The sequence below is a fragment of the Podarcis melisellensis genome (assembly GCF_964234715.1).
Source record: "Podarcis melisellensis genome assembly, chromosome: 5".
NCBI classification, from domain to species: Eukaryota; Metazoa; Chordata; class Lepidosauria; order Squamata; family Lacertidae; genus Podarcis; species Podarcis melisellensis.
In genome coordinates this window covers 98,603,172-98,621,992 of record NC_138537.1, presented here as the reverse complement: position 1 = coordinate 98,621,992, position 18,821 = coordinate 98,603,172, and the positions used below count along the sequence as shown (strand labels likewise).

The window sequence follows — 18,821 nt, the reverse complement described above, 5'->3', positions numbered from 1 at the left end:
TCATTCGACCCTCCTCTATCTTCCTCTGGTTCTATGCATTGCATAATTTTTTGACTTTATTGGCTGCTGTGGTTGATTTGTAGATTGATTGATATGGGGAGGAGTTCTGGAACATTAACTTTTGCATTGCTGTCTAACCACATGTTTTGTGTCTGAGTGTCCTGTACTCCAGCAGTGGGGCTGGCGTATGGGCAGTTGCTGTAGTGTTGAGGTGTTATTCTGCTCTGTTACTCTGCCTGGAGAGATGGGATGACCCCTCCTCTTTAGAGAGGACATTGCAAGCTGAAGATTCCCTGTCTCCAGTAGGGGGAGTCATTCCTATCAGGAATGGGGACTGAAATTCACAGTAAGAAGAAAAACTCTTTTTTATTGCCAAACAAAATTCCAAGTATTTCAAACTTGACTATTCTTCCCCAAGGAAAACTATGAAGAAACAAACCTCACCAAAAACAACCTCACACACATTGTCAACAAGAAGTGAAAAACCATTGTAAAAAGCACTTATTTCAGCTCAGTGAGCTATTTTCATTGGTTTACAAATGTATTAAATACTGTAACACCTACACAATGGCAATGATTTTTCTATATAGTGAAATGGAAAATGACACTGCCGCAAGTCAGATAATATTTCAGCCTATTAAGCCACGATATGCACTATCATTTTTCTTGCACAAAAAGCTCCTTCACTCCATTATTCATGTAAGAGGAAATTAAAGCAGGAGATAAATATACAGTTTATAGTTTCCCATTTTATCTAAAGTAGGAAACTATGGCTACCAGTTTGGGACAATTAAACACTTTCTAAAAATGGTGGTGTAACACCTTGGCTTGTTCCAAATCTGCTAATCAGTTTCCCAATTCAGATGAAACAAGGAAATATTGTTTAATTGCTACAAGACACAAAGGAAGAAGAAAGGGACTGTGTGTGTGGGCAAAAGGTCTGTGCACCTCTTCGCTTAATGAACTGAGATAGGACAATCTGAAGATTTCTCAAGCCTCAACTAGTCAGTGGCTTATAAACCCACCTTTAAACTATGGGGAATTTGAGTCACTAAATGCTACCCCTGTTCCCAATGGAGGCTGAGTTTGCTGACAGATCAAATCTATTTTAAAAGATATGTGATGAATCATCTCCATCCCAATTTGCCTTGGAGAATAAAAAATAAATGGTGGCTTATATTTAGTGCAGAATTAGTTTCTTGAAATTAGTTTCAATGTTTGTTTTCAAAAGTATTCGCTCCTACAGCTCTGAAGCTATGCTTGAAAGTTTGCAGACACTGCCTCATGAAATCTCAAAAGTCAGCGGGCGGGCACAGTCAGAGCTATTACCCTCCCTATAATAAGTAGAAATTTGGTATTTTTAGCATATACATGCAGTCCTACATGAAACACCAGGAATTAATGGAAGTGATTTTAAATATTACAACTGACTTAAAGCACCCTTGCAGCATACCATATTTATTACTTACTTGAGCCTTTTTTTTTGCAAAATTTCTAAGATATAAATGTCTTTTTGTACTATGAACTGCACAACCAATTGCTTACAGTCTTTAGCTTTTCTTACCTTGTCTTGGTTAGCCTTATTCTTGTAACATAAATTTCCAATCAAACGAATTAGATGTGACTTAAACCCCACAGCTGGATGACAGCTTTGTTCTTGCCCAGAATGAGTCACTGTGAAGATGTTTGTGCTCTGCTTCCCAGCAAGATGTGTAAGCTGCAAAGTTTCTAAACAGAGAAAATAATTCTGTCTTATTTTTTTTTTTAAAAAAATCCTTATAATGCCCATGATACTTATATTTTGTTTTACTTCATAGTTATTAACATATAATTACAAAAGGAAATCAATCTACATCTTACTGCTATTGAAAGAAACACTACTAAAATCTGGAATAGTTTGTCCCAGAAGTCTCCCCAGGAGGGGAACCAGATGGATGGTCCTCTTTGCAAGGACAGAGAGCTGAAGGAGAATCTGGGTACAACCCGAGAACGGGAAAGGTGGCATGGGGAGGTCAGAGGGGTGATGTGTGTGTATTTGAGGTCTCCGAGAGTATCCTGGGAATCATTCCGAAAAGTAAAAACAGAAAATGCATTAGACAAGATATTCCTGTTCAAGATCAGGTTCCTGTATGTGACATTCTAACTCATGTTCTAAATGCACTGGTTCAATTAAGGCTGGTATAATGAGTCATATTACTGCAGTTTTCTGAAGTTAGCCAACATTTCAAGCATCAAGTTGAATGTATTTTGTAGCATATTTAAATATGCTGCATAAATACTTTAAAACTTGCTGGCTAAGAATGTTTGGGAACCCTCAACATTAACATATGGTTTCAATGTTCTATGCTATCCTGTGTTTAATTAGTCAGCTGGGCTATTTGGGTGAAAATTCATAAAAGTACTTATTGATCTCTAAGCTCACTGGTAAACTTTTTTACACCAAAAGTAGCAAATATTGCTCAGTGTGCAACTTTAGAAATTATTGTTTAGTCCTCTGCTCTGGTACAATAGATAAGAAATCAAACAGAGTCCTTTAATTCATAAGCGTAGTTCACATATCACATAGAATCAGAGTTAAAAACAAACTACAATTTAATGTGAACCAACTCTAGTGCATGCTGCTGAAAAGTTCTGGCTGTGCTCCTCTTCAGCTCCAACTGCTGCCATAACACCAAGGTATTATAACATTTACTACCAAATTACTTCACAGGAGCATTCAAGTTTCAATTCTGTTTCACACATTCTGTACAATGTGAAGAATAAAGGCATGCAGAAAGTAGTGTGTGAAAATTGGTTCATATATTTAATTTTTTTAATACAAGATACACAATATCTTGGAATAAACATATATAGCACCAAAGCTTATACGTTTTACCTCATGGTTAGCTAATCCTCTAGCAAACCTTTGAATACCTTTTTCATCCAAATATAAATATTGGAAGACATGCTATCAACTTTCTGCTTCCTATTTTTAAGTTGTTGGTCACAACTGTCAAGTGTTCCTTATAAAACCTAATTTCAAATAAAATACAAAGCATTACTCCTTAGATTATTACATTTTTAAAAATGTGTGTGCTTCTTACTTACTGACAGTCACCTCAAGCAAATCAGGGCAAGCCTGCAGACATTCCAGATGTCCAGAGTTTGATGTCATTTCACAAAGAACATCAACAAGCCGAATCGTGACTAGTGCTTCCTATGAAAAACAGGCAACAGTTTGAAACCTCAGCTTTCACCTACTTAAGAAGCAAATTTCTAGCACCTATGGCAGCAAATGCCTACTGAAATTGTCAGATGGTATTAGAGGTTATTGCAAATGGTCATGGGGTAAGCTTTACTTGCAAACACAGTTCCTTGTCCCAATGTAGTATAAATGCATGTTTATTCAAAACAAAAAAAACGCATGTTTTGTACAGACTGCAGAATTCAGTTTTTCTTGGCAATGAAATTTTATTACCCTTGTGCAGAATTTTTTACAACCTTCTTTGGTACAGTGGTACCTCGGGTTATATATGCTTCAGGTTACAGACGCTTCAGGTTACAGACTCCGCTAATCCAGAAATATTACCTCGGGTTAAGAACTTTGCTTCAGGATGAGAACAGAAATCGGGCTCCGGTGGCGCAGCGGCAGCAGGAGGCCCAATTAGCTAAAGTGGTGCTTCAGGTTAAGAACAGTTTCAGGTTAAGAACAGACTTCCAGAACGAATTAAGTTCTTAACCTGAGGTACCACTGTACTGATATTTTTCTAACTCAAAAGCCTTGTAACATAGTCAAACGCAAACCTCCATAAAAATGAGCATATTGGACTACAAATATCCAATCAACCTCAGAATCACAAATACATAATCAAGAACAGAAATACTGCTGCAAGGGTGATACTCTAAAAACTAAAAACAAACTTGAAATAAAGAAATATAGAAAGTCTCTAGCTACATTATTTTCAATATAAGATTGTTCTGCAACAGAATTAAATAGTTTGTGGCAAAGTAATTATATTTACGTTAAAGTTCAATAAATATTCATTTGAAATAATGTGTAGTATTTGTGACTAGATAGAAAAGGAAATTATTGTCATTTGCATATTATTTATTCAACCTGAGAGCTGTTGCTTGGAATTGTCTAACTGCAGCTGGATTGATCTGTACCAACTGTGGTAATTGCAAATCATCATATGCAGAAAACAGATTATATAAAATTTAAGACTAGAAAGCGATAATTATGGGCTAACAGCGGCAGAGCCGTGTGTTATATCATGGCTTTCCTAAATAAGACAGGAATTACCCTTATAATAAATCCAGGATTTTCTAAACTGCATGAACAAACCAGTTAACAGAAACAGATCAATCTGTTCCTGGATTATATCCATTTGAGAAGATGGTATGATTGTATATTTTCCTCCTTTCCAAATATCTATAAAGAACTAGATTTCAGAAAGAGATATGGTTCCCAGCCTTCTCCTTGACATTTTGTTCAACTCAGGCTATTTTCCTTCCCACAGGGAAGAATTCAAACAAAGGAACCCCCCATTTGTAGTCTGAGAGAGTACAAGTAATTTTCAATGTGATCTAGCCACAAGTATTAGGACGAACTGTATCAGCTAATATATCAACTGTGTGGCAATACTACAAGTTATTACTGGGACATGCATATCCAAACATCTCTGATATTTCATGCACCTGATACTACAGACTCAATCACCATGATCTCATAAATTGGCTCATGCGCTGTTTGCCCACCCACAGAACATCCCTATTTGTTTCAAGACAGCAGAAAAATCCATGGGTGCAGATGATTATTAACATTTGTTTTCTAAATTTCTGCTTTCCTGTCAATAATGTCTTACAGGACATGTACAGAGTAACTGTCTGTAGTGAGCTGAACTGGTAAATGCAAACGTGAGCCACAGAGCTAAATGCACTTCACAGAGCTTTAACTTCACATCAGATCACGTTTCATCAGGTTTACAACATCAGATAAAAATATACTTACCTCATCATCATCATTTGCTGCAAAAGCCAATAGGAGCACGGCTTGACATTTCTCCTTGAAACAACTTACAAGAAATTTGGCTGTTTCTGCACTGATAACTGTATTGTTTTCACCAATTTCTGACTGTATCAATTCTAAAAACGAAGCCCTAGAATAAAAATGCAAACCTTGCTTATTTACATTGAAGTATACTGAATGGAGGGCACAGTCAATATATTTAAATTAGACCACAGTTGCTAGGCCACCACAGATCTCCTGATGCCTCATGGAGTTTCTGACCAAAGAAATTCCAATCCACACCTTAAGTATGATTTTTACTTACCTAGTTATAAAAATGTTTATATACCACTACTCATTTTTTTAAAAAAAAATCAGAGTGGTTTACAACAATTAAACTGAAGTAAGAGGTAATATTCACTCAGTTTATCCTTCAGTCTATACCAGATGTGTGATATATTTCTTTTATTAAATTCAGGAAATGACCCATTTTTTGTTTTTCTTTCTTGTTTAAGACTACAACTCCCATAATCCTTGACCCCTGGAGATGCTGGCTGGGGCAGATGAAAGTTGTGTTCCAAAACAGGGCACCAGGCTGGAGTCTGCTGCTCCAGTAGAATGAGCTGACAATTTTTGTCAGTACTGAACAAGTAATATGCTGGCCACTAGCAAAAGATTAACTATCAGGTTTCTTTGGTACATTCATTATACAATTTAGAACCATTATTAGTATGTCAGTTTGCAAACTGATCCTTATAACTTGAACCCAATCATTTTGAACTGTGGGACATCTTCATAACATATAAGTCTGCATCCACCATTCCACATTTCAAGTATCCAAACATATCCATTCCATATATTCATTCTTTGATTTGTCACATATTATCTATTCTAGAGTATCTTAAATTAGGTCTCTTTCAATTATGTACTGGCAGAAAAATGCTTTTTGGCTCCTATATTTTCGGCCCTACCTCTCTGAAGAAGAAGTTCCAAAATCTTTTTCCCAAACGATAACCCTCATTTTTTCCAAATTTAAAAGGCAGTAAAGTTTGATAAGATACATGAATATACTCCTTTAACGTCACAAGGAGTCAACTGCCTGGGTTACAGTATTCCCAATTCTTGTGTTACAAAATGTTAACAACCCCCACCCCAATTTAAGTTGGCCAATTATTGTTCAATTAATAAGATGTTCCCTTGAGACAAATCCTGATTCCCAAACTATATCCCAAGTCTTAAAACTTACTAGCCTGTAAAATGAAATTCTCTGCTATTTCTTATATGAGGGGCTTTTAGAGCTTGGACAGATTACTTGGTCCCTTCTTTGCCAGCCCCTCTTGGGAGTAAAAAGCAGACTAGAAAAAAGAAAATGTCAAGCTAGAAACGCAGGAGGAGGCCACTCCATTGCCCCTTCTACTGCCTTCTGGCTGCTAGGGCTGCAGCCAGAAGTGGCAGGCTCTGTGTGAGGGAGACCCCGGCAACTTTTTATATTGTTATTTGTTTGTTTGTTTCATAAAATGTATACACTGCTTGATTTCTTTTGCCTGCTATTGCTGACAGTTCTACTGCTGGCACCAACAGTGAAAAGTGATAACTGACAGCTTTGCTTGTTCCTTATGAAGCTGATGTAAAGTCTAGGGCCCAGGAAGAAACTGTCAAGGTAGCAAGCAAGTCAGAGGGTTGGGCATGGAAAGTACTGTGTTTACCAACCATTTATTCATGTATTTTCTTAAAGTACAACTTGTTCCCCTGTAACAAGGGGAAAGGCAATGGGCAGCAGGAGCTTAATCTAAACCCTGTAAAAAGTATAGCTCAGGAGTGGCATCCTAGGGGTGAGAAGTCTGTTGAACCTTTTTTTCCTGCTCTAACTCTAGCAGGGCAGCCTTGGGGGACTGCAGCAAACCGCAGATACAACCATAGTTCAGTTTCAAATTTAGGGTATGAAACTGACATCTTTAAACTAAAGGGTAACGTATACGTCTAAAAACATCAGCGGAAGCTTACCACAGGTTCGACTTAAGGTTAAGTGCAGCATATAAACTAAATGGTAAGGGCAGGCCTCAAGCCAAGTTAAAAGCTCAGCTTTTGCTTCAGATTCAAAATCAGTAAAAACTAGTTCAGTAAAAAACATACTCACTTAAGACTGTAATCCTAACTATGTCTAATCAATAGGGCTAACTCCCATGTAAGTGGGGTGAGGAATGCAGAATAATTCATCATACGTTGTCCGCTCCCCAGAAAAAAATCCCATCCACAGGGTGCTAATCTAACCTAAACCGCCTTTCAGGTTTCTGTTCACTAAATAGTGGTGCAGCCAGTTGCTGGCCCACATCTCCTTATTTTTTTTTAATGAGGCCTGCCTGATGGTGTTAAAAATATGTATATTGTAGATTCTGACCTCACTTTATATAATGTGCAAATCTACCCGACCCATCTCCTTTTTGAAGAGTAGCACACTTGCTCTTTTCCATACACAGAATTTATGTGCATGTTTGTGCTGACTGAGATATAAAAGAACATGGCACAAATGCATTGTCGCATTCATTCTGCACTTCCTTTACAAGGTAGTGAAGCATATCTAAAGTTATTTGGTGCAAATCTGTTTTTTTTCCAAATAGCTATTAAATGGCTGTATAAGTTGAGCCATAAAATACAACAGGGCGCGGTGCACTTATGAAATCAAGGCATAAGCATGAAATCTTGTCTTCATTTTCTCTTTCTCTGTGTGCATTTCTTACAGAGTAAGGGCGCCAACCTGGATTCTGCAACCCCTATCTAAATCCCTGCCAGTTGTGGCTAAATTGTAATGTTAACCAACCAATTTAAAACCATTACTGACATAGAAACATGTATTTAGAGATTCTGTGCCAACTATGAAACCACACTTTTTTTTTCAAATCATGTGAACAGGATACTCTATATGGAATGCTAAATGCTGAAACCCACATTGGTTTTTGGGGTTACCTTTCTTGATTGCTCAGTTTGGCATACATGGCTTTGACCAACTCGGGGCACTTCAGCAAATGGTTGGTAACAATCAAGAACCTGAAAGAGGAGGAAAAACAATAGGACAAACTGTTGTTGGTTGTAGGAAAACTGCAAAAGTTAGCTACTTTGCACTGTGCAAAGTTACCGGTAGTTCACACTGGCATTTTATAATAATTGGTCACTAATCAAGTTACATTTCTATCAGTACCTGCTAAACGATATAAGAAGTAAACAACAACAACAAATTTAACTATTTTTTTCTTTGCAACCATGGACATGTGCAGTGCCGGATTTACGTATAAGCTGAACAAGCTGTAGCTTAGGACCCCACTCTCTTGGGGCCCCCAAAAAAATTTAAAGGGGGGGAAACTAATGTACATTTCCAAAATATAAGGTAAGTTCAACAATTACTTTGATCAAAGACATATTTTGTTATGTGCAAATGGCTTTAGATACCTATTAGGTTCATAAATTACCATATAGCATATATTCAACACAAAAAAAAGTGAAAATTTGTTGTTGACAAAGGACAGCTGGACATATAAAGGGCCTCATTACCTTCAGTTGCTTAGGGCCTCATCAAACCTAAATCCAGCCCTGGACACGTGTCGTTAGATATTCTAGCCTATAAATATATTTGCTAATTGCTACTGCAATCCCTGACCTCCTAAATTCATGAAGGACCACGTGTGCAGCCTGGGAGTCATTTTAGACTCCTAGCTGTCCATGGGTTGCCAAAGCTTTGGTTCTGTCCGATCCAAAACACCATGCATTCCACCAAATGGTGCAATCCTCAGACCCCTCAAGTATGCTAGCTTAGTGGTAGCATTGCAAAATATAACAAATGCTCCCCCCCCCCCCCCGCTTTCTGTCCTGGCTGGCAACACTTCAGAAGTTGGTCCATTGCAGCTCTGTTCCTTGACCCCAGGTTAAGAAAATTAAATAGTAAATGGTCTTTAAAAAAAAAAAAATGAATTGGATATTGTTCAGCCAAACTTAAACGTAATATAACGTAAATGGGAGACACAAGAATACAATCATTTGTAAATGTCCAGAAGACAATAGGTTAAACATGCTAAATAGATAACTCAATTATGATACTGAATTTCATATGCACACAAATAGTTGGATTAAATTCCCTGTCCCACGCAAGCCAAGACATCTTTGATAACAGAAGTAGGCAAATTCCTCTGTAGATTTTCCTAAACTACAAAAATGGAGATTCCCAATCTAATGTTATTTCCGCATGCACCCCTTTGTCCAATGGATCATGCACTGCTGCGTAACAAACATTTGAAACCTTCAGGACTCAATCTTGGACAAAGATAGAAAAAACAATCATAATTTTTTTTAGCTGTTGACTGTGAATTTCAGGTGACCAGGTAACCAACTAGGCACTTGGTTTTTGAGACAGTCAGAACACTAAGGGTGCAATCCTATATATATTTACATGAGCATGAGCTCCATTCAAGTCATGTGCTATGATTTCGCTATAAACAGGAGAAGGGAAGATTTACCAGATTACAGTATAGGATTATTTCATCTCAAACCAAAATAGTTGCATTTCCTTAAGAAGCAAAATTACACCTTTTACAAGTAATAAATCTGACTGATTAAGGAAGGGGGTTGGAAAAAAAACAGAATCACAACCAAGTTACACATTAAATGCAAAATGGGGGTACCACCAAAAATGTCATCATCCATAATGCTTGCCCTATGCAATGACACCATTGCGTTCTTTCTTCTCTCCACCAGCCTATGATAAGGAATCAGACATGAAAACTCACAGAATGACTTCACAACATGGCATAAGGGCTCCTAAATTTTACAGATAAAGAAGGCAAATTCACCAAAGGAATATGCCTTTTCAGCAGCATTCTCATGTTGTGCAAAGTATGTCCCTTGACACTCCAAACGGCCAGATCCACTTGTAGCCCCACCCACAAAGGCATTGTGTTTATATTATGCAATGTGGCACAGCTTCAATGCTGAGAAGAGGACCATTAGATGTGCTTTGCCCAGCTTCAGCACAAAAATCATTTCCACATGGTGTTTGTGATTATATTAGTCACAATTCCCATTCAAAAGTCAAATATAGTCATGGCTTTGAGAGAAAACTATTAAAAGAGTTCTTGTAGAATACCAGCATTGCTTCTACAGATGTCAAGTATCTGTTGCAACGCTACAATTAAAGAACATTTTTTCCAGTGAGAAATAGCTATCAAACCCTCACTTGCACTTGGAACTTGTAACATGAGGAAACTCCAACTTTCCAGGAATTAAAAACAAATTTGGTCTTTTGGAGAGCACACAATTTTGTAGGGGGAAAAATAAATCTATCCCTAAGTTAGAAAGGAAGGATTTTCAACCCGTAAGAGGGCAGAAAAATATTTTTACATATAGCTAGAGAATACTTTACACATCATAGCATAGTGATTATACAATTCCATGACTCCCTTTTCAAACTCTTCCTCGCAGCTTCTGGTCTCAACTACTGGCTTTCCATTCATGATTAGCTCCACAAGCTTAAAGTAACTACGAAGTGGGGAAAGATAGCGCTATTTTCTGGTCTTTAAACTTGTAGAAGAGAGGTACAGAATCAGCTATACAGTCATACCTCGAATTGAATGTGCTTCAGGTTGAGCGCTTTCAGGTTGCGCTCCGCGGCAACCCGGAAGTAACAGAGCGCGTTACTTCCCGGTTTTGCCGCTCGAGCATGCGCAGGCGCTCAAAATGACATCAGGCGCATGCATGGAAGCGGCGAAACGCGCCCCGTGCACATGTAGATGTGCTGTTGCATCTTACGTTCCGTTTGGGATGTGAACGGGGCTCCAGAACGGATCCCGTTCGCATCCCGAGGTAAATATTCATATATGCTTATTCCAGTTAAGAACAAATACGAAGAAGGGCACAGTTTAGTTTCTTCTCCCCATTATCCTCTCCTCCACCACAACTACGGTATATCAACAGATAAAAATGGTTCCTCCCCAAAGAATTCTGCTTTTTTCTGGACTTCTTATGTCTAGGTATAAACACACTTGGAATAAAGTTCTTGTTTCCTCACCACAAAGGGGGTATTTCAAAACTGGAAAAGATGTAGAAAAAGTAAAGCAAAATGATCAAGGAAAGGTTACAGTGTTGGGGGCTTACTGGTTGAGAGAGGAGGTGATTAAGAAGAGATATGATAGAAATTATGCATGGTGTGGAGAAACTAGACCGAGAAAACTTTTCTCCCACTCTTATAATACTAGAATTTGGGGACATTCAATGAAACTGAATGTTGGAAGAGTCAAAATGGGGAAAAGGAAGCACTTTCTCACATACTGTACTATGGACTGTGCTGTCACAAAATGTAGCGATGGCCACCAACCAGGATGGCTTTAAAAGGGGTCAGACAGATTCCTGGAGGTTTGGGCTATCAGTGGTTACCACTACGGTGGTTGTGTATTACTTCCCATATCAGAGGTGAGACGCCTCTGAAGCGCGCTTCTGGCAGGCTTTGCGTCTACTGCTAGCTACGAGGGCTGTGCGATAGGACCTCCCTTGCCAGAGCCAGTCTGCCTCTGAAGAGCACAAGGGAGGGCACACTCATGTCCTGCGTGGAGGCAGAGCGCAGGCATCTGCTTGGCCCTGTGAGACCAGGATGCTGGACTAGGTGGGCCACTGGCTTGATCCAGCAGGCTCTCCTTGGGTGCTCAGGAGGGAGTGCTTGTTCTAAAATTATCTAAAGACAAATAATGCTTTTTCTTCAAATCAATAATTTTAATATGACAAATGTGGCTGACTGAAGCTCATTGACGAACCCTTCCTTAATGGAGCACCAGTCCTAAATCTAGTCTGTAATTGAGTATCCATAGTTTTTTCTAAATTAGCTTTTATAACATATACTGGATAAATTATAATGCATCTTTGAAGCACTTTTCCCTATCCCAGATATACAGTATGTGTTTGCAGGTTCAGTGTTTAAAATAGATAACATATGGTGTCCAATGTTGTTTCTTTTCCCTTTTACAGGCGGTAGCTTTCAAAAGACACAAGGCTCTTCTCTGCTGTTGATTAGAGCAAACCAAAATAGAAAAAAATTATCTGACTTCTTGAAGACTTTTAAATTTTCCAGTGCCTAAGGCATGACTTTTCATCTGCTTGCGTGTAAAGAAGTGTTTTTTTATACATAAAAGGGGGAGGGGGAGGGAAGGAAGAAATGCAACTCAGAGAAGCAGTCGGATCAGTTTACACTGCAGTTCATGACATTCCCATCTTATTTCTGCTATCTCCTCTCCCTCTACCCAAGAAAACATATGAGTAGATAACCACAGTAATGATTACAGGACTGGGATAATAAACAGGGTAGAAGACGACGGATATATATATATATATATATATATATATATATACACACACACACACACACACAGACTATATATCTATGATTTGGCACAGTATGTCTTGCACAGAACTCACACTCTCAGTCAGCAATGCAATAATGCAATACATCCACACAAGATCCTTGCTCTATTTTGTATTATTACTATGGCCTATGCTAATCATTGCAATATAAGGATTAGAGAAGCTGCCTTATAATTAATCACCCATCGGTGTATTTAGCACAAAACTATCCCCTTTACTATCTAGCGGCTATCCAAGATTTCAGCTAGATGTTTTCTCCACCCCTGATACCTGAGGTCCTTTTAACTGGATATATTGTGAATTGCTTCAGGAACATTTATATTTGGAAAACCTTTTGTCTCTCTGACCAATCTACTTGCAAGTAAGCTACCCCAGGTTGCACATAATACAGGGTGCAGCCAAGTGGACAGCATCCTATTTGCTCACATCCCTAAGCCCACGTTTCTGCCACAGTGAGTTGCCAAGTATGACTCTTAAAGATCAACTGAGTCCCAAGACCCCTTGGCCAGGCTACCTTCGAAGGAGACCAAGTTAAACTGCTTTGTGTTTTAAAAAGGAACCTGTATAACCTGCCTCAGTACAATTCTGCACCTGAAGAAATCCAGGTTACCATATCTAGTGAGGCCAAGATGCTCAGTTTAAGCAGTGTATATTTCTGGTAGATGGGAAGAGGGCTCAACTTGTTTTAGATGAAAAACAACAACTGAAGAAAGCTAGATACACACACACCTTCAACATTAATAAAATGTCCCATTCCCCCCCCCCCTTTTTAAGGCCACTACTGTGCTAGAAAAAATAATTCCCTCACTTAAAACAATAGCATATACTATTTCTGTATATAGAGCATACCAGTCATCAGTCAGCCTCTATGTAAGAAAACAAAAATGAGTATCCTGGGAGTGGGGTGGGGGGGTCAACAACTAAATATGCTAATAAATTTGTAACTAAGGCAACCACCACAGTATATCAAAGTAAAGATGGTATCTTGCCTTTCACATTTAAATATATAAAACCATGGCTAACCCTTTGAGAAGAATCTCAGAGACAGAAGACTTTTTAATAATCAAAATATCTGTTTCTGAGCACAACTCAAAGTCTTGGTGCTGACCTTGAAAGCCCTAAATGGCCTCGGCCCTGCATACCTGAAGGAGCGTCTCCCACCCCCCCATCGTCCAGCCTGGACACTGAGGTCCAGCACCGAGGGCCTTCTGGTGGTTCCCTCCCTATGAGAAGCCAAGTTACAGGGAACCAGGCAGAGGGCCTTCTCGGTAGTGGCACCCGCCCTCCTATCGGATGTCAAGGAAATAAACAACAACCTGACTTTTAGAAGACATCTGAAGGCAGCCAGTGTTAGAAACTGGGGTAGAAAAGCTAGGAGCCAAGTGGCTTCTGGGACCTGGGTTGTGGGTGTCAAAAGAGAATGGCTAGTTGCCACAGGAGGGTTCAGCAACACTTTTTTATTTATCATTTTGATAAACATGGACTAATATGCAATTCACATAAGTGACACGATTGTGAATATCATTTTTATCAGAAATTATTAATACATGTTTAATTTGGTGTTTACAATAAAAATATTGGTACCATACTTCAGTTTTCAAAACACTCTACTCTTTGTTATTAAACTCCTTGCCATATTGTCTATCCTTAACATACACTACTGTACAAGGCTTCAATGCACCTACATTTCAGTAGTCATTGAGTGTCAACCTGACACAAAAAATGGCACCCAGACTTTTTGAGGTGCTCGCAAATGGAGAATCTTTAGGCACAAAATGTGCCTGGTGCCCTGTACAGGGAGGTTTTTAATGTTTGATGCTTTATTGTGTTTTTGATATTCTGTTGGGAGCCACCCAGAGTAGCCAGTCAGAGGGGTGGCATATAAATTAAAAAATATATATTATTATTCCTTGTAAAATGCATTATTTACAAAATTATTCCAAAGCTTTTTTCTCACATCAAAATCTAGCTATCACAACCAGTACCAAACTCCACTTGTGTCAAGTTGCTGAAAATCTACCTCTGTTATTCTTCCCAACAATACAAGCTCTGGTATAGGATAACTCCAATGCCCTCGGGAATCTTACTGATTCTGTAATGGCTTCTTCAGATACAGAGTAAAATAAACTTTCCATTTTAAATATTGCTTTTCCCCTCATCTCCTCCCAGAACCGTCTCCATCACTCAGCTGGGATCAATGTCCATTAGGTCCTCCTCTCCCTGAACTGGATTTATTATAGCAGTTTACTAACTGGACATACAACAAAATTCATCAAAAGGAATGATGGTGATGAATCTCCTGTTCAGGGTCCTAACACCGTAAGCAGCAAGGAGCTCAAGGCGGGCACAGCACTCGCCTCACTTTCCACTTTATTGTTTCTGACAGACAGAAAGCAGTCTGGGTACTCATTCCTCATTGTGTGGTTCAAGGAGGCACAAATAAGTGTGAATTCAAATGAGAATTGTTTTTCACTTCATGTATTAGTTCAAAAAGTGTGAATAAGAGAGTTTCAAATTTCTCACCATCCCTGTCTGCAAGTGGCATTTTATTTTAGAGTCCAAAGAGCCCTGCAGACATGCAAAAAAAAAGCCCAACAACTTGCACATCCAAAAGGGTTTATCACATTCTCCTTCCTCCTACAACAACTTCTAGCAAGAGATGAAGAGTGTGAAATTATTGTAATTATGGCCCAGCTTGTTAGAAACACGTGACTTCTACCAGAGACTATGGAACACCATTGGGCATTCAGTTCTTTCAATCCCAGCCTTAAAGTTCTCTTAGAATTAAAATGAATATTAAGTTATTACAATGTATTTACTAAAAGAAGTTAAAAGCAAGCTGCACATCTCATCTGAGAAAAGACAACTATCAAAGACTTAAGGTAATGTATTGGGAAAAAGGAGAGGTATACTGACGTCCATTCCGATTCCAGGTGCTCCCTGGATGCCTGCAGAACAGCAAGGGCAACGTTCAAGTTGCTTTCTTCCTGTAGTTCTCTTGTCCTCTCAGGGTTAAGACAAGTGAAAAGAACCATACAGCAATAGGAAACCACTTTCTCATCTTGATGCTTCAAGCAATTCCTCAAAAACAAAACAAAAAAACAGGAATATTTATTGTTCTGGATTGTTTAGGCTATGTACCAACAGCCAATATGTAATGCACCCAACTCTTCAAATGGTGATGGGTATTTACTGAATCTAAGAATGCTGGAAGGGACTTTGGGGGCTATTTTATTCTAATGGATATCCCCAATTAATCCCTCAATGTGTAATGCAATCAATCAATCAATCAATCAATCAATAAAATACCATCCGAAGATCACAGGGTGGTTCACAACATAAAAATACAAAATAAGAACACAAAATACTTAATAAAACAAAAACAAAGAAAACAAACCAATAACCCCACTCCCACAAATACATTTAAAAAGCCATAGAATGTAAATCAACCAAAGGCCTGTTTATAGAGAAGTGTTTTCACTCACACATCCATCCATCCAAAAGTTTACCTGAAACTAGAAAGGTCAGGATGGGTTCCTGTCTGGTTATGCTAATCTAAGAATTGCTACTGAAGCAAGCAAGCACTGAAGCTGTATTATTATGTCATCCTTTTAACACCAATTGCTTTGACACTCTTTGGAAACTGAGAGGGAATTCATATAAAGTTAAGCGCTTATGTTTATATGAATGGAATGGTAACTAGAAATGTTTAAATTGTGATGCTGTGTACAGTGTTTTTTACTTCATTGTTTGCTACCTTGCCCTCACAGTTTTGGGAAGCAGGTTAGAGTTGTGGCCAAGTAGAGATTTTTAAATGGAGATTTTTCTATTTAAATCCCCCAGACTCTGTCAAACTTTGTTCAAAAACTTTGTTGCCTCATGACAATGTTGCAATGGGCAATTTAAAAAGTAGTTTGCAAATTCTAAACAGTGTAATACAAAGTCATTAGTTTTTCATTGAGAAAGGAGTTTAAGGTTTCAAATACTACCATACATTTCTGGACAATTTATTTGAATTTAGCATTTCCTCTTAGAGGTGACGTTAGACTAAAAAGTGGGGTTGCAACATTTATTTAATCAAAGTTACTCCAACCAATTAATTAACTAAAAGAAGGCCCCAAATTAATATCAGGCAGCAATTTTTTAAAAAATGTAACTATTTTAATACTATAACTGACAAAAAATGTCAGTGCAATATTAATAAAACCATTTATTCTTCTCTCACATGCAAAAGGAAATGTGTTATCTAAAATACTGCCATCAGGAATTTGTAAATCATTTAAAAGCAAGTAAAGCTATTTATATACTGAGTTATTCATATGCGATTAATACCCAAATTTATGCAGCTTTAATCAACAATTAATCAACTGACCAGGTTTTCTTGAAATTCATAGCAGTCCTATTAAAACCTAGCTGTAAAGAATTTTAAGATCCTGTTCTAAATTCATAACTGAATTTTTGTATGTAAACTGTGATATTTTGGTCAAGATAAACTTGTATTTAGCCAAGCATTAATGAATTAAAACCCATTGTACCTACCTGCATATGATTTGGCACAAAACGTTAAGCATATTAAGCCTACTGGTGATCTTGCGGTCTATGTCGAAAACCAACCCAATCCATGGTCAAATTTAGAACAAGAGGTTTTTTCCAGTTAACCTGATTCCTGTGATTAGCATACACAAATAAAGTACTACTCTCTCATTCTCCAAAAACACATTTTAGGGATGGTAAATAAGGCAACTTAAAATATAACCATATAATATTTCATTTGTTGATGGGCGGGACAAGATGCTTACAAGAAAAGCGAAGGGAAAGCAAGAGTCCAAATCCTTTGCTGAGAAGCTTTGTTTCCAGCTGCAATGTTTCCAAGAAACTGGAGGCTACAGCGAAAAGCTGAAGGGGAAAAGAGAGAATCATTTAATTGCCCAGTCAAAGCGCCTTACAACATATCAAAGCTATCCAAAGAAAGCCACAATAATCTAGTCCAGCAGCACATTAGTGTTGCAAAGCTATGCACATGTGGTTGGAACTAACTGCAATTTAAATCTAGGAGACTTACTCTGAGGAAACATGTATAGGATTAACATGTTCACAATCTACAAGCTTGCTACGTATTCACAAATTACTAGATCTACACCATGGGTAGGCAACCTAAGGCCCAGGGGCTGGATCTGGCCCAATCGCTTTCTAAATCCAGCTCGTGGTTGGTCCAGGAATCAGCGTGTTTTTACTTGAGTAGAATGTGTCCTTTTATTTAAAATGCATCTTTGGGTTATTTGTGGGGCATAGGAATTCGTTTAATTTTTCCCCAAAAAAATACAGTCTGGCCCCACAAGGTCTGAGGGACAGTGGACTGGCCCCCTGCTGAAAAGTTTGCTGACCCCTGATCACCTATTTAGAAAAAATTCTAGAGTGGTGACTATGTTAGTCTGTTACAGCAAAGTCTTCTGGCACCTGAAAGACTAACAGATTGATCATTTTATAAGCTTTAATGGACTCAAGTCCACCTAATCAGATGCATGGAATGTTATCTGAAGGAGGCAGGTACATGGCTATAAAGTAAGAGAGAGAGAAATACTAGCAGTGATATCACAGGGACACGAAATGTAAGAATACAGACTTATAATTCTTACAGCATAAATGGGAAAGGTGTGGATTCCCTGCCAGGTGAGCACACCTCTGGGGGGTGAAGGACAAGCAGCATTTGGCAGCCTTGCAGGTGCAAAATGTCCTTCTCAGTGCTGCTTGGTCCCCCTGCTTCTCACCTCTCCCTCCCTTTTTTTGCAGCTCTGCTACAGACAGACACCCTGATGGCAGGGACAAAAGCCTTCCACATCTGTAGCAGGATGTCGCCACTGCCTCATTCAAAGGGCCATGAACCCCCCGTGATGGTGCTGGGAGGCGGCAGTGCAGCTACGGGCAAGCGCAACATCCATCCCGGGTTTGCTGCCAGACCTCTTTACTTTTTCAAACCCAGGGCCTATGTTCATCAAAGAGCCCGAAACACGGGGGCGACTTTTAAATGTCTCTCTTAGAAGATGGCCTTTTTGAATCTGGTTTCCCATGCTCTCTCTTTTGCCTGCTCTTCACCCTCCTCCCTAAAAGAGAAAAAAGCCATCCAAAAGAAAAATAGTGGTGGCACACAATCCACCTTCAATGGGTATGTGATCCAGGCTGTGGGTCTCAACACACTAATAAGACGAATACTATAGGACAGTGATGGCGAACCTTTTAGAGACCGAGTGCCCAAACTGCAACCCAAAACCCACTTGCCGTATTTTTCGCTCTGTAAGACGCACTTTTTCCCTCCTAAAAAGTAAGGGGAAATGTGTGTGCATCTTATGGAGCGAATGCAGGCTGCGCGGCTATCCCAAAAGCCAGAACACTTCCCCCACCTCCTGCAAAAGCCAGGGATAGCCGCGCTCCCATTAAAGAG

The 18,821-nt window shown here is 38.8% G+C and overlaps 1 protein-coding gene across 1 annotated transcript in view; it reads right to left on the bottom strand.

Moving 5' to 3' along the window:
• Positions 1 to 18,821, bottom strand: part of ATXN10 (ataxin 10) — a 67,200-nt gene that overhangs the window by 25,295 nt on the left and 23,084 nt on the right. Inside the window, exons 4-9 of the mRNA XM_081913340.1 lie at positions 17,182 to 17,278; positions 15,299 to 15,463; positions 7,952 to 8,032; positions 4,991 to 5,138; positions 3,088 to 3,196; positions 1,565 to 1,728 (exon numbers count right to left, since the gene is read on the bottom strand). Coding sequence (XP_081769466.1) covers positions 1,565 to 1,728; positions 3,088 to 3,196; positions 4,991 to 5,138; positions 7,952 to 8,032; positions 15,299 to 15,463; positions 17,182 to 17,278 — 764 coding nt within the window. The remainder of the gene's footprint in view (positions 1 to 1,564; positions 1,729 to 3,087; positions 3,197 to 4,990; positions 5,139 to 7,951; positions 8,033 to 15,298; positions 15,464 to 17,181; positions 17,279 to 18,821) is intronic.